This window comes from Xiphias gladius, chromosome 7 (genome assembly GCF_016859285.1).
Source record: "Xiphias gladius isolate SHS-SW01 ecotype Sanya breed wild chromosome 7, ASM1685928v1, whole genome shotgun sequence".
In the NCBI taxonomy this organism is placed as follows: domain Eukaryota; kingdom Metazoa; phylum Chordata; class Actinopteri; order Istiophoriformes; family Xiphiidae; genus Xiphias; species Xiphias gladius.
The window spans coordinates 3,224,509-3,238,150 of NC_053406.1; the positions used below are offsets into that span (position 1 = coordinate 3,224,509).

Consider the following 13,642-nt stretch of genomic DNA (forward strand, 5'->3'; position numbering starts at 1 on the left):
ATCCAGACCTCAGATTTTACAGTGATTAACTCAACCTGTACCTGCTCATTCCAGCGGTACAAAAATAATTGCTGCTATTAATAGCTGCATGCAAGGACTACCAATTATATGCTGTGTGTAAATGTTCCCAAATTACATGATAACATCACCTTTTGATTATCCTGCCATATTGAGTTTTATCAAACATGCTCACATTGACATTTTTGCCTTATTTGCCAAGAGGTTGTACACTCAAGAAAAACTGCCAAAAATTTTGAAATGGTCAAAATAAATGTACATTTTTAATATTTTCAAAATGTGTCAGTTTTTTGTAATTGGAGTTTTTAATTCATACATGAAGTACAACACATCTCAATGTTACATAGGCATTCATATTACTGTCACTGTTACTGTCTTGAGTGATATTTCATTGGCAGAGGACGGCATTTTGCAGCTGTTAATTTCAGACCCTGCTGTAGATTGTACACCGTTAGCTGACAAGTGTTTGTACGCTGCCAGACTTTATTAGCCATTCTGCTGGAGATGCACAGGTAGACTGAGTATTGCTGGATGGCTTGAATTTGTGATGCACTTCAGATCTAGCCTCCGTTACCTTTAATGAACCTTCCGTGGAGCAGCAGAGCAGATCTCCAGGATTAAACAGGCTAATACGAGCAATTTCAGTCTGCTCTTCTCCCAGCCCCTGCTCCTCTCTGCACAAACCACAGTACTGCACACTCGACCGAGGGTAGAGGTTTCACAACGTAGTCTCTGACTTTCAGTCGCAAACAGCATTTGCTCCTGTCAGTCAAGATAAAAGGAGTACACTTGAGCCGAGTGCCACGATAAGGCTATAGCAACACAAGAAAGATTAAGTGGTCCTTGTGAATCATTTGTAAACGGGGGTTAGTCCGGAGGGTGATTTGAACTCTCAAACAAACCCTGCTCAAATCTGTAGTGCTGCCCTGTGATACCTGATGGGTTAAAGAGCAAAAGGTAGTATGTACACAGTGTGATTGAAACAAAACACATTTAAGAAATCAGCCACAAAAAGGATCTGAACATGAAAAAAAAAGTTAGACGTCAAACCGTACTATTCTGTAAGACCTGAAAGAAATCAGAAGTCACTTTGTTGAAAACATGCATGTCCCCAGTAAATATAACAGTTACAAATCAGGATATTGAATATCTCTCATTCGTAGAATTGGTGGTGACATATTTAATAAGTGGCCATGTTGTTGCTTAGTTTCAGAACATACAGGGAAATGCAGCTTAAATTTAGTCCATACTGAACATAAACAGAAGCTCATCTCCCACGTGTAAGGAAAGACAGTGGATGCCAGTTGCCCAATCATTACTGCAACTAAACCGAGCAAGAACGCAATACGAAGACCAAGCCTGAACAGATCAACATTGCTTGCAATTACACACATGTGAATCACTGTCAAAATTGTCAACATGATATATTTATAAGAATTTACATAGAACACCTTGAATTTTTACAATCGGCCAGGACGAGATTGCCCCTGTCCCAGTGTTTAGGTCCTCCCAAGCTTCCCAGTCCACAGTCATATTCATTTGCTCCAGAGCAGGGCAATGGCTTTGCAGATGCCAACGTCATTGTAGTTGAAATAGCAAAGACCAGCAAAGGTGACCGTGGACAGGAGGAAGAGACCTGCATTGGCAATCTTGATCTTAGGGTCCCCGTGAACGTAGTCTGTTAACACCTGCCCGATACCCCTACAAGACAAAAAAAAGAAAAGATGAGCACTTTATGAAGAGATAAACAAATTTTCTTTTCAAAATTAAAATCAACGCCTCAGCATGCTTCAAATGAACTACATGTTGTTCGACTTAAGGAAAAGCTGTTTTTAGCGGTCCGGACTGGCAACGCTCCAGAGGTCACTGGCTCCAGAAGTGTTTTTCATGTGTTGTCCTTTAGCTTAGCATCTTGGATGGTTCTAAATATGACAATACCCATGAACCTAAGCCGCAGCTACTTTGGAGAAGAAGCCATTCAGAGGTGTAAAGCAGAGCAATAGCAAATTCAAAATGCTTTGTCATTGCAGTTGGGAATGACACACTGTGCCATAGTTGCTGAATTCAAAATATTCAAAATTGACCCAGAATCTTAAAAGTGAACTGGTTTAAATCTCTGGCTTTCACCAACTCTTAATGGCCCATGTAGCAGAATTTTAAGCTTGGAGATTTGAAGTTTTGTACCAAATGCCTTTTGGGGGTCATAGTTAGCCACCTTCCAATTTTATCAACACAGTCTTGTACCTTCAACTTTTTTCTTTATCAAAGAACCAGATATTTTCTATTACAGCTAGGTCGATATATTGGCCACTATTAGCTTATTGCAGGTATAACATAAATCGGTGTACACCCCTTGGCAAAATACGTTTTGTTGATTTTTGAAATGAAAAGAAGTAAATGCAATCCCTGCAGTTAAAAGATGAGGGGGAAAAAAATGATAGAAAAAGTTGAAAAAATCCTTGAGTGCTCAAATCTACATTAAATACAGTAGGCCAGAGCTGACAATTTGGGTATTTTATTACTGTATTCATTACTTTGACAATTCAACTCTGTTTTCTCTTCCCAGTAACCTTGGGGTTTCATTACAACCTGTATGATCATCTGATTTCCTTTGTTTCCTGCCACATTAGGCCTATTTCAGCAATGTCACTGCGTTCCAAGAACACAGCAATTACTTTGGTGATTACAGCTTTATCATACCCAATAAAACCTAACTTAAATTAGTTAAACCACTCATTTTGCCACCTCTACAACCCTACTTCAAAAAGCTTCATGTCTTAATGAAGCCACATTCTCCAGGTTGACATTTACTTCCAACATTCCTTAGTGCTATAAAATCCCATTAGGCAAAGACTATGCTTATCCCCAGTACCAGCTGAAAAGAGGGAGCTTTCCAACCTTTGCATGTGTCAACCCATGGTGGTGACAACGCCAAATGACCTTGGAGAAAACTGGTTTTGGTCAAAGACGGCCTAGCTTGACCCTTGGAGATGCCCACCTGCCGCGAAAGACGTTGCTTAAGAAGACTTATCACAAGTCAGGGCTGGCCTGATTTGTGGTCTACACCTGCCATGCTGTTTAGTCTGCGCTCTAACTGATGGAAGAGCACATCGCTGCGACACTAAGCTAAAGCCGCCTTCTCAAGTCTGCAAACAAAGCCGAAACTAACCAAGGCTGAATTAATAACTGCTGACAGCTACGGTGAGACGGCTGAATTCCCCCCACCAAGAACTCGTGGCACAAAGTTTGCCTTGTGTCTGGTAAGGGTCAGTGAACAAGCTAACCCTTTTTACTGGGTAGAGACGTTTGGGAAATATGTTTGTGGAGGCTTCAAAGACCTTTCATTCATACCCCAAATGCTCTTGATCTGTTAAATCACAATCTGATGTTGGTGTTAAGACCACAGAGGTGAGGTTAAATCAAATTAAGCCATTCTCAGTGGACTACAAGTCCCTGAGGACCTCATGTGATGAAGGAATTTACCCCCAATGTTTGCGTTTTCCCAGGATAGGTTAAGTCTGTGTGTCACTCAAATTTACTGATCATTTTAGAGGCTGTAGTTTGTGGTACTGTTGAATTGAATTTATACTGACAAGTGTTTCTCATATTCAGTCTCTCCTAATTGATATAAGCAGGATGGATAAAGCAATATTAGAAACAACTCTCTGCCCCCAAAATGACCGGAAAGCTGAACCAACGCCTCTGCAAAAAAGTTTATGCAAACACTGAACATGATAACCTTCAAGAAGGTGGGATTTATGTACCTAATAAACTGGTAACCTACTGTGTATATATAAGAACAATAACTACCACTGGAAGAGGAATTATTTTGGCCTTCCTTTGGCCACAAACCAGAGGAAGACAGATCTTTGCTTTGTAATTGCCAAGTAAACAGGAAGTGAAACTATGTAATTTGAAAACTTGGGGTTAGAAATGGAGGGTTAAAAAAAGACGATGAAGAAAGTGTCATTAGAGAGAAATTATTTGTTTCATAACAGGAATATGGAGGTTTCATATTCATACCCATAAGTATATACAGTGCATTCAGAAAGTATTCAGACCCCTTAACTTTTTTCACATTTTATGTTGCAGCCTTATGCTGAAATTGTAAATTCATTTTCCCCCTCATCAGCCTATACTCAATATGCCATAATGACAAAGCAAAAACTACATTTTAGAAATTTTTGTAAATGTATTAAAAAAGAAAAACTGCAATACCACGTTGACATAAGTATTCAGACCATTTGTTATGAGACTCGAAATTTAGCTCCGGTGCCTCATTTTCTCTTGATCATCTTTGAGATGTTTCTACACCTTGACTGGAGTCCTCCTGTGGTAAATTCAACTGATTGGGCTCGATTTGGAAAGACACACACCTGTCTATATAAGGTCTTAGAGCTGACAATGCATATCAGAGCAAAAACCAAGCCATGAATTAGAAGGAACTGTCTGTAGAGCTAAGTTACAGGATTGCGTCGAGGCACTGATCTGGGGAAGGCTACATAAAAATTTCTGCTGCATTGAAGGTTCCCAAGAGCATGGTATTACCTTAGCTAAATTTCAAGTGTCATAGCAAAGGGTCTGAATACTTATGTCAATGTGATATTTCTGTTTTTCTTTTTTAATAATAAGTTTGCAAAAATTTCTAAAATTCTGCTTTGACTTTGACATCATGGGGTATTGAGTGTAGATTGATGAGGGAAAAAATGAATTTAAACGATTTCAGCATAAGGCTGCAACATAATGTGGAAGAAGTGAAGGGGTCTGAATACTTTCTGAAAGCACTGTATATACAAAGGTATTGCCTTCAGAACTAGTGAATCCAGGGTTCAGCTAAAATTCGCTCGTCTTACCAGTGGCCATGCAGTGTCAGGGCAGCAGCCAAGGAATAGTCCATGACCGGTCCAGGGTTAAAATAGGCTACGGGTCCCATGGCCAGCAACAGGATGCTCAGCACTCGCTCTGCTGTCCAGTGCAGAGAGGCGGCTTTGGAGCCAGGACCGGCTGTAGAGCAAGAGAAGCAGCAGACTGTCAGCAGACTTAATAATCTGCACAGTGAAAACAAAGAGTCCTATCTCCACACAACAAGCTGGATATTTAATGTGATTTGGACATGACCCCCTTTACTTGGCTAGATGACACTCAAGAGTTGTATAGGAATAGGTCAGCATTGTCAAAATCGCTTTCATGTTGGGTTAGACTAGAAGACACCACCTTGATGTCTGTACTGTAAATATGAAGCTACCGCCAACCACGGACAGATGATGAGATAATGAGCCCCTGAGCAAGACCCCCCCAGACTGAAACAGCGCCACTTGGCAGGATCATTTTTAAGTGTTTCGTGTCTCTCTCAGTAATATTCTGCAGGTGAACCAGAACGCTCAGAAACAAAAATGACTTCTCAGATGTCGTTTGTAGTCGTTTTGTGTCTCTTTGTGGAAACACCCACCCCGGCTCTGACCAAAGGTAACAAAATCCACCTGACAGCACATCTAAAGCCCACTTACTAATATGGTATATCCTGTTTGTTGAAGCCATCCAAAAGCAGAAGAGTAAAACAACACACTGTTGTTTTGTGAGAGGGTATGTGCTGGGCCATTTCTTGACTGAGCCGTTTACTGTAGCCTCATATTTGATGCATGAGTGGTGTTGATGGTATCATCTAAAGTTTGACAAGGAAGGGAATAAATGTATCTCACAAGATCTCAAACTATTCCTTTAATCTATGATTGCTAAATTTAAGACGCAGCCAGGCCATGCTTCAAACTTGATAGAGTTTTTTTTCTTCCTGGAAAACAATATGTAACTGTGACCTCACTCTGCACTTGCAGCTAGAAATAGAAATTCTTCCCAGTTAGGCCATCATGAGCATCATTATAACCCTGGTGACATCATCAGGGTTATCTTGGCTTGGGTTTGAAGATTTAATTTGTTTTTTTTAAACAGAGAGCCTGCATTATAAACCTATGGCGTGAAGCTTGAAAGACATGACCAATGTACAATAGTACACACACACAGCAAATGATATATATCTATATATACTTAAAAAAATGAAAATAAAGCAAACCATAAAGTTAACAAAATCTCCATCAGGAAATATTGAGAATTAGTAATCAAGGCTAAGAATCTAACTAAGCTAAGCCAACTTTTGGTATTTGACAGATACATCTGGCTTTCCAGAGAATGCCTCCACCCTTTCCACACACTAGACACACTAACCTGAATAGTGGGTCACAGTGGGTGAAACCTGCTAGCATTAAGCAGGCCTTGTATGAACCTGGTGTCAAAATACTGCCACCGCTCTAGCATTTGGGGGTGGCTAAATCTGGGCTGCAAAATACCAGGCGCGCACCACCAGGGCTGTCGCGTCAAAAGTGGCAAAACTGTGCTCCCTGCAAACTGAGGGGTGCATACACACATCGCGGAAAAGCAGCTACGCCACACGATTCGCCACACAAACAGTAATCAAGAAAGAAACCAAAATGATCCTGTTCAGACATGAATCAGACGCCTTTACCTGTTTATTGGTATTAATTCTTTGCAACCAGAGCACAGCATGCTGGGCTTTTTAACAGATCGCCATCACATGCATTACACCATGCACTGCGCTATGAGACTTAGACTGATCATTTCTTGGTTTAATGAGATCTCATTTACAATATGTTGTGGCGATGATGGGATTCAAGTCAGTCAAAGGCGGAAGAAGTGTAGCTTATAATTATTGTTGATGAAATTGTGTCAAAGCTGTTGATTCAGCTCTGTTGGTCATTTCTGAGTCTGTAGCGTATCACGCTCTTGGTCTGCCACATACTGTAATTAGGCCTGCAACTGATTGTTTTCATAATGGATTAATTTGCCGACTATTTTCGAGATTGATCAATTAACTGTCCAGTCTAGAAAAAAAAACCAACAACAAAAAAAAAAAAAAATGCGAAAATGCAAACCACAATTTCCTAGAGCTTAAAGATGTTGTTGTCAAATGTCCTTTTTTTCCCCCTCACCAACAGTCCAAACCTCATAGAGATTCAATTCACTGTGACGTAAGACAAGGATAGGCAGAAAACTCTCATTTGAGAAACTGTCACATCAACTTTTTGGCGTTTTTGGTTGGAAAGTGACTCAAATGATTAACTGATCATCAAAATAGTTGCAGGTGAAATTTTCCGTTGATCGACTAATTGACAAATCACTGCAGCACCGACTCTGAGGCTTTCCTGTCGCTCTGCGTTCCGTATGTACTACCTTGGTACTTCCCCTCGTCAGCACTGACCGTAAAGAGCCTGTGATGCATGAATTCTTGCTCTCAGCAGGTAGGGCTGCTCCTGGTGTTTGTGAGGTACGACCAGCGGTCTGGACAACAAAGTGCTCTGGTAAAACAGGGCTGAAGAGAAAAAAGACAAAAAGTCACGTTTCCAAATGGGCACAAATTATGAAACTCAAGCACAGCTCGCCTAGAATTGTATTCACTGTAAATCGCACATTAAGCCATGACACACGCTTGGAAAGGTACAATATTTTAGCATGTCTCAACACAACAGGGGTAAAACAGTTACGAATACATTACAACCACATTTCATGCTCATTTCTGTGGCTAACACGTGTAATGTAGTAACATAACAAACACAACACAGATGTGTTAGCCAGACCAAGAACGTCACTGTCGGCAAGTCTGCTGTCATGATGACAGCAAGTTTCGACCCCCCCCCAGTGCTCATTACAATTAAAACGTCAGAGAACATAACATACACCAGCGATGGTACCCACCAATAATTACACTAAAGGCGTGCGTAACTTAAGTCGTGAATTTGAAAGTCGTATCTGCCAGACGCGATTTGTTTCGTACAAAGCTTAATATTCGACGAACCCTTCTGTCAAAGCGTACCGCTGTCAACCTACGACACTAAAATACGCGCATGTGTTCAAAAACACCACAGCACTGGGAACAGACAGATGTTCTTACGTTGGACTCCTCTGCGACAGGCAGAACTCAACCTGACGATAGCCGCCATGATGATCATCCCAACCAAGGTCACAGCAGTTACCCGGAAGTAGTTGTTACGTCGTCAGCGGCACAAAGATGTCGGATGTTTGAGAGGAGCATCTCACAGTCTCACAGCCTGCCGAAAGCAAATTAAAAAAATTAATAAAAAATAAATAAATAAAGATAGTGTTCATCATTATGGACGGGTTTTGAATAAAATGTTAATGAAACAGATATAACAAGTTTACAGCAAGTAGGCAACAATATATTTTGCGAATAAAATATTCGTATTTAAACACACCATGGGGAACAAGGTGGTAAATGAAAAGAAAAACATAATGATAATTAAGAAATATAACAGGTGTTAAAACGTTTTAGCGGCTCTAGACAGGGACGTGAGAGGGACAACAATTTCGGAGAGAAACGTTCCGTTTGTGAATCTTTTGAGTCTCCTCTCGTTAAACATGGAATATCTTTGTAGGCGTTCCTTCCTCCGTCACAGCGAACCCGCCCGATATACAAACGACACGGCTCGTTCGAGAGGAGCCACGCCAGCGCGGCACCGACCGCCGGCGATCGCCGCACAATGCATGCCGGTCAGCCTCCTGTCCGACTCGCTCTGGCGTCATGCGAGCGTAGGAGGCAGCCCCCCCCCACCCCAGAGACCGCGCGGGGATGTGACGGTTCTTAAAACCGCATCTGTGGCCGCGTACCTCTGCACTTTGCCCGTGTGCTTTGCCTGTCACTTCGGGTTTTGATTGTATTCAGTGTAGCTTGGGAGGGACGGGATCAATTAAGTCTGGTCAGCTCATTCACGTGGAGCGGCTGCTTTACATGAGAATTCATGAAATATGGAGGTTAAATGGAGGCTTACAGCGTTTCACTAGCCTAACCCCCCCAAACAGAAAAACAGCTTGAACAACAGGAGCCTGCGTACAAGCTGTATATAATTGTCTGATAACATTCTAATGATTGACTCACTGAATGTGTGTGTTCCTGTGACTTGGCGTGCAGTGTGTGAGCTTTCTGTCGGTGCTCGCCGCCTCCGCCTGCTCTCGTCCGTTCATCGCGGTTCATTCCGAGCGAGCGTACAGACAGGAGACAGGAGGGGGTTTAAAGCCCCCCCCTGAGCGCAGCAAAAGATCTAATAATGATCATAACTGTGTTATTTATAATTATAAAATACTTGTTTTCTCTCTGCCCTCAGTATTCAGGTGATTTGGTGCAATAATTCTACACACTCCGAGGCAGTCGGTGGCGGTACGCACCCTAAAGTTTGCGAATAAAAAATAGAAGAAGACGAAGAAGAAGAAGAAGACGAAGAAGAGGAGGAAGAAGAAGAAGAAGACAGGCGCCGCAGCTGCGTGTAGCGCAACACATGATTTGTATATCGGTGGTTTTTCCTTGGCCCAGTCGCGGGGAAGCCGGAGGTCACCTCAGCTCACCACGTTGCCACCGGGAAACCAGGGCTGTTCCGTAACGACTGGGTAGCGCAATGGACAGTTTCGATCATTTCAGTGGGTCGGAGAAGGCAGAGGCGACGGAGCTTCAGCGCATGATCGCGATAGAGCAGCAGAAAGCGCAGTTCCAGGCCCAGGTTTGTACGCTAACCACACCAACTTCCATCCAGCCCTTTAGCGTCCTTGTCTGTGACGGCGAGGCCACATCCCGGTGTTGTGTCAGCCCTGTTGAGAGCCACTCTGCTGTGGTGGGGCTCCAGCTTCAACCAAGCTCCCCTCAAGATCTGACAGTTCAAGGTTCCTTTGCCTCTTGATTAACGTGTGGTGCCGGGGTACGATATACCATCGTCTTGCCCACTAAGGTCACATCAAATTGTCAGTTTTTATAATGGAGTTTGGCACGGCTGTGTGTCAGTACGAGGGAACAACTACTATTGGAACCATAGTAAAAGCAGTCTGCCGTGAATTAGTCTTATTTCTCGTAGTTAAGTCAGGCCTGAGTATCACAACAGACATTAAATGGTGGTGAAGACCACTACTGACGTAAATCAGCATGTTATTAGCTCACGGCCTGTGAGTATTAGATCAGCTTTACATAAAACAAATGGATCGTGTCAGCCGATTAAAACTGCAGGACAGAAATCCCAAAGACATCTGTGAGGTAAGTCAGGCTGCTTACACACTTGCACTTCAGCTCATTTGGTCGGCACCAGTGTAGAGAGTGATGCAATGTGGCGTCTTAGTTTTGCTCTGGTTCTTTTTCACTTTGATCAATCACGAACAAAGCACGCGGTGTACGCATGAGGTCCCCTGGACTGACAGGTAACTCACGGATCGGACGGATTCGGTGAGAGTCGTCTGGCATCACCAGCGCTCCATGGACCCATGCGGGGGAGGTCAAATTCTGATGACTCGCAGCAAGTTATGGCGCACTTTACTGCACCTTATGTGATGATTGATCTCGTTCCGTCTCTCAAAGAGCTCGAGGAAGAAAGAAACCCTCATGAGCACTAGTAGTTGAGACTGCAACTCGACCTCAAATGTCACAAGGACAGCAAGTAGAAACAGGACGAAAAAAGAGGTCTGGGAGGACACGGGATAGTAACTGTGGGAAAATGTTACTCAGTTTTTCGTGAGGGAATGTTGAAAAAATGCAGTGGGACATAACCCCAGCACAAAATGTAATATCTTCTCTCCCAGCTCGGTGGACGGTCTGCCATGTTGCTCATACTGGAAACCAACCACACCAGTCCCGGAAGCTTTCAGGCCAGCTCAAAAAAAACCAAACCAAAACGACAAGGACTCCAGGGGTTGTTTGAACTGAACCAAACAGGCTTGGTGTGAAAACGCCCTCAAAAACAGTGTCGCCGTCACATAGTCAGTCAGTCCACCGGAGAGCACTGACATGTTTGCTTCTCTGCGGTAAAATGTCCTAGGATGCTTTTCATTTGCTGAATTTCATGTCTCCTTGCTACCGGGTTGACTTGGACATCTGTCCGGTCCGCCATCGTGAAAGACGTCTGTCCCCTTATTTCTGTTTTGAGGCGCGAAGAGGCATGAGCGAGGATACACGAGAGCCCCATATCAGAAATCTGTTAACCGACTGATAATCGCCGCAGTTTATACTGGGATGAATAACAGATTACACTCAGGCGTAAAATCACTACCAGGTTTAGTTTTTATTTGTGTGCTGTTTGACTGTTTAGTTAAAATGATTGCTCTGTGGTAACTAGGTCTGATTAGTAAAGGAAGCATGAAGCTATTTTCATTGTTCATTAGAAAGATTTGTCTTTTTGTCGTCAGTGTTCTTCCAATTTTAACCTGTATCATGGATAATATAGTCACGGAGAGGAGGAGTCTTTTGTCTTTCAGCAGTAGCAACATTTTATTTAAAAATGGGTTTATGAGGCTGAAAAATCCCTGTAACTCTGGTAGAAAGTACATTTTTGGGTGTGATTATGTTAACATAATATCCACTTTCATTAAAGCATGTACGATTCCAAATTATTTACACAAATTAAGACATTCAAATCATAACGTGGTTTATTACATAATTAATTAATGAAGAGAATATCCGTATGTACAAATGCAAGTAATCAATAAAAAAATAAAGAATTTCTGACATGTATTTTCTGCTTCTGAACAAACTGGTTTTGATGAATGTGCACACGTTTTTCAACCTGTTTATTTAAGAGCAAAAGTGAAGAGATTTCACATTCACTTTTGTCCTGTTCGAGCACATGACTACAACGCTGCACTGGCAGTACTCACTGCGCCCTTATTATTTGGACAATGCATCCCATTATCTGTGCAAATAAAAAAAACTCCTCAGAAACTCCATTAGAGTCGTAGCTGATCCAGCTGTGCCATCGTCTGCAGAAACTGACGATGCTTCATCCCCATAAGGCAAATGGCAATTAATACAACCATAGTCTATTCTTATCTGTTACGTTTGTGATAGCAGCTCTGTTCAAAAGTCCATCACCACAATTCCATAATCCCAGAATTAAATGAATGATGTCTCGATCTGCTTTTTTTTTTTTTTTTTTTAAATTGATTCCAGGTGCACAATTTCACTGACATCTGCTGGGACAAGTGTGTGGACAGTCCGGGCTCCAAGCTGGACTACCGGACAGAGACCTGCCTGGTGAGCTGTGTCGAGCGATTCATTGACACCACCCTGACCATAACCAACCGCTTCACACAGATGGTGCAGAAGGGCGCTCATTAATAATGGACTATCGATGCCAACAGGACTGTATTATGACATAGTGTTTTGTATTCCTACCATGGAAGATAATGTGAAGAAGACATGTTTTTTTTAAAAATAACTTGTTTAGTCTTTGGACTGGTGGTGCTTGAGTGGTCCAAAATGGGAAAGTCCGCATAGCTGTGGCTGCAAATGGCAGCAAGATGTACCCGTTTTAATTGAGAAGACATGTAATGTGACATTATTAAACTGACAAGAGTACACTCGTGTTCGCCATCCTGTCTGTGATCCTTCATGCACTAAACAACGCGGGGGATGGAACCGTTTTCTCTGGGGGAGCACTCACTCACTGGTGTGGAGAACAGATCTGGGTTCAGGGACAAGTTTGGATTTGTCACCTTTTGTGTCATGCCAGTGTAAAATATCGTAATCGAGAAAAGAAGTAAAGGTGTAGCAATAAGAATTTTAGGAAAGGACAACCACAAGAATGTTTACAAAAGCACTGGTAAATAACATGGTTTTCATATATTTATTTGCAAAAACATAAATGATACAGATTGAAAGTTAACATCAAGGCATTACTAAATGTTACAAAGAAAAATTTCTCTAAATGGTAGCCTGATGGAGTTGCAAGAAAAACTGTAAACCCTTTGGAATGACCTGTTTTTATTACATTATTGTTCATAAAATGTGATCCGATCTTCATGTGAGTCAGTTTTAATCTTTCTCATCTTTACTTCAAAAGGTGGATTTTTTTTTTTTTTTTTTTTTTTGTTTGAAGTCATTCGGTAGTAAATCTACCTCGATGTTTAGGGTCATTGTCCTGCTACATCACCCAGCTTCTACTGAGCTCCAGCGGCCGAGCAGCCCCCCTGACATTATCCTGTAAAACACCATGATAAACTTGGGAATTAATTTTCCCCTAGATGATGGCGATCTTGGGGATAATGTCTTCATGTTGGTATGCAGAGCCCCATACATAGTGCTACGTGTGCTTCCCACATAGTTCAACGTTAGTTTCATCAGTCCACAGAACATTTACAAATGTATGCTCCTTTCATTGAGTTCGATATTTTTAGCTACAGCGCCTCAACTAAAGTCTGATACCAGATAAGCGTTGTATTTTTTTTTTCTATTAGCAGAGGGGTTACCATTCTTTTTCCAACCAACACTGTGAATGTTTGAATGATGTTTTCAATATGAACAAGAACAACACAATGATTTGTGTGTTCTTACTTATAATAGGTTCTTGTTTGTTCTAAATTTTAACTTAGATTCAGATTGGATCATATTTTAAGACAAATTTTATATATAAATGCCAGGAATTCCAAAGAGTTTGCTTACTTTTTCTTGCCACTGCATCTCCTGTGCAATTAAATGTATGCTGATAAAATTAAAACAGAAAATAAATGTTGAATAGCACAAAAAATGCATAATAACATTTTACACCCACCCCCCAAAAAACACGAGGTC

The 13,642-nt window shown here is 41.8% G+C and overlaps 2 protein-coding genes across 4 annotated transcripts; one reads left to right on the forward strand and one right to left on the reverse strand.

Annotated features, from left to right (window-relative positions):
* Positions 1-1,178: 1,178 nt before the first annotated feature.
* sdhdb (succinate dehydrogenase complex, subunit D, integral membrane protein b) lies at positions 1,179-8,509 on the reverse strand. Of its 2 annotated transcripts, XM_040130150.1 has the most exons (5): positions 8,301-8,509; positions 7,979-8,135; positions 7,289-7,399; positions 4,872-5,022; positions 1,554-1,719 (listed from the first exon to the last, which is right to left on the reverse strand). In XM_040130150.1, the coding sequence occupies exons 2-5, from the start codon at positions 8,034-8,036 to the stop codon at positions 1,554-1,556; spliced, it is 486 nt and encodes a 161-aa protein (XP_039986084.1). In that variant the 5' UTR covers positions 8,037-8,135; positions 8,301-8,509. The 2 variants fall into 2 exon arrangements, with proteins under 2 accessions (XP_039986085.1, XP_039986084.1); XM_040130151.1 differs by lacking the exon at positions 8,301-8,509 and having other exon boundaries at positions 1,179-1,719; positions 7,979-8,036.
* timm8b (translocase of inner mitochondrial membrane 8 homolog B (yeast)) lies at positions 8,507-12,437 on the forward strand. Of its 2 annotated transcripts, XM_040130152.1 has the most exons (3): positions 8,507-8,595; positions 9,207-9,596; positions 12,023-12,437. In XM_040130152.1, exons 2-3 carry the CDS (start codon positions 9,495-9,497, stop codon positions 12,188-12,190), a joined length of 270 nt encoding a protein of 89 aa, XP_039986086.1. In that variant the 5' UTR covers positions 8,507-8,595; positions 9,207-9,494; the 3' UTR covers positions 12,191-12,437. The 2 variants fall into 2 exon arrangements, with proteins under 2 accessions (XP_039986086.1, XP_039986087.1); XM_040130153.1 differs by lacking the exons at positions 8,507-8,595; positions 9,207-9,596 and adding an exon at positions 9,642-10,120.
* Positions 12,438-13,642: the final 1,205 nt, after the last annotated feature.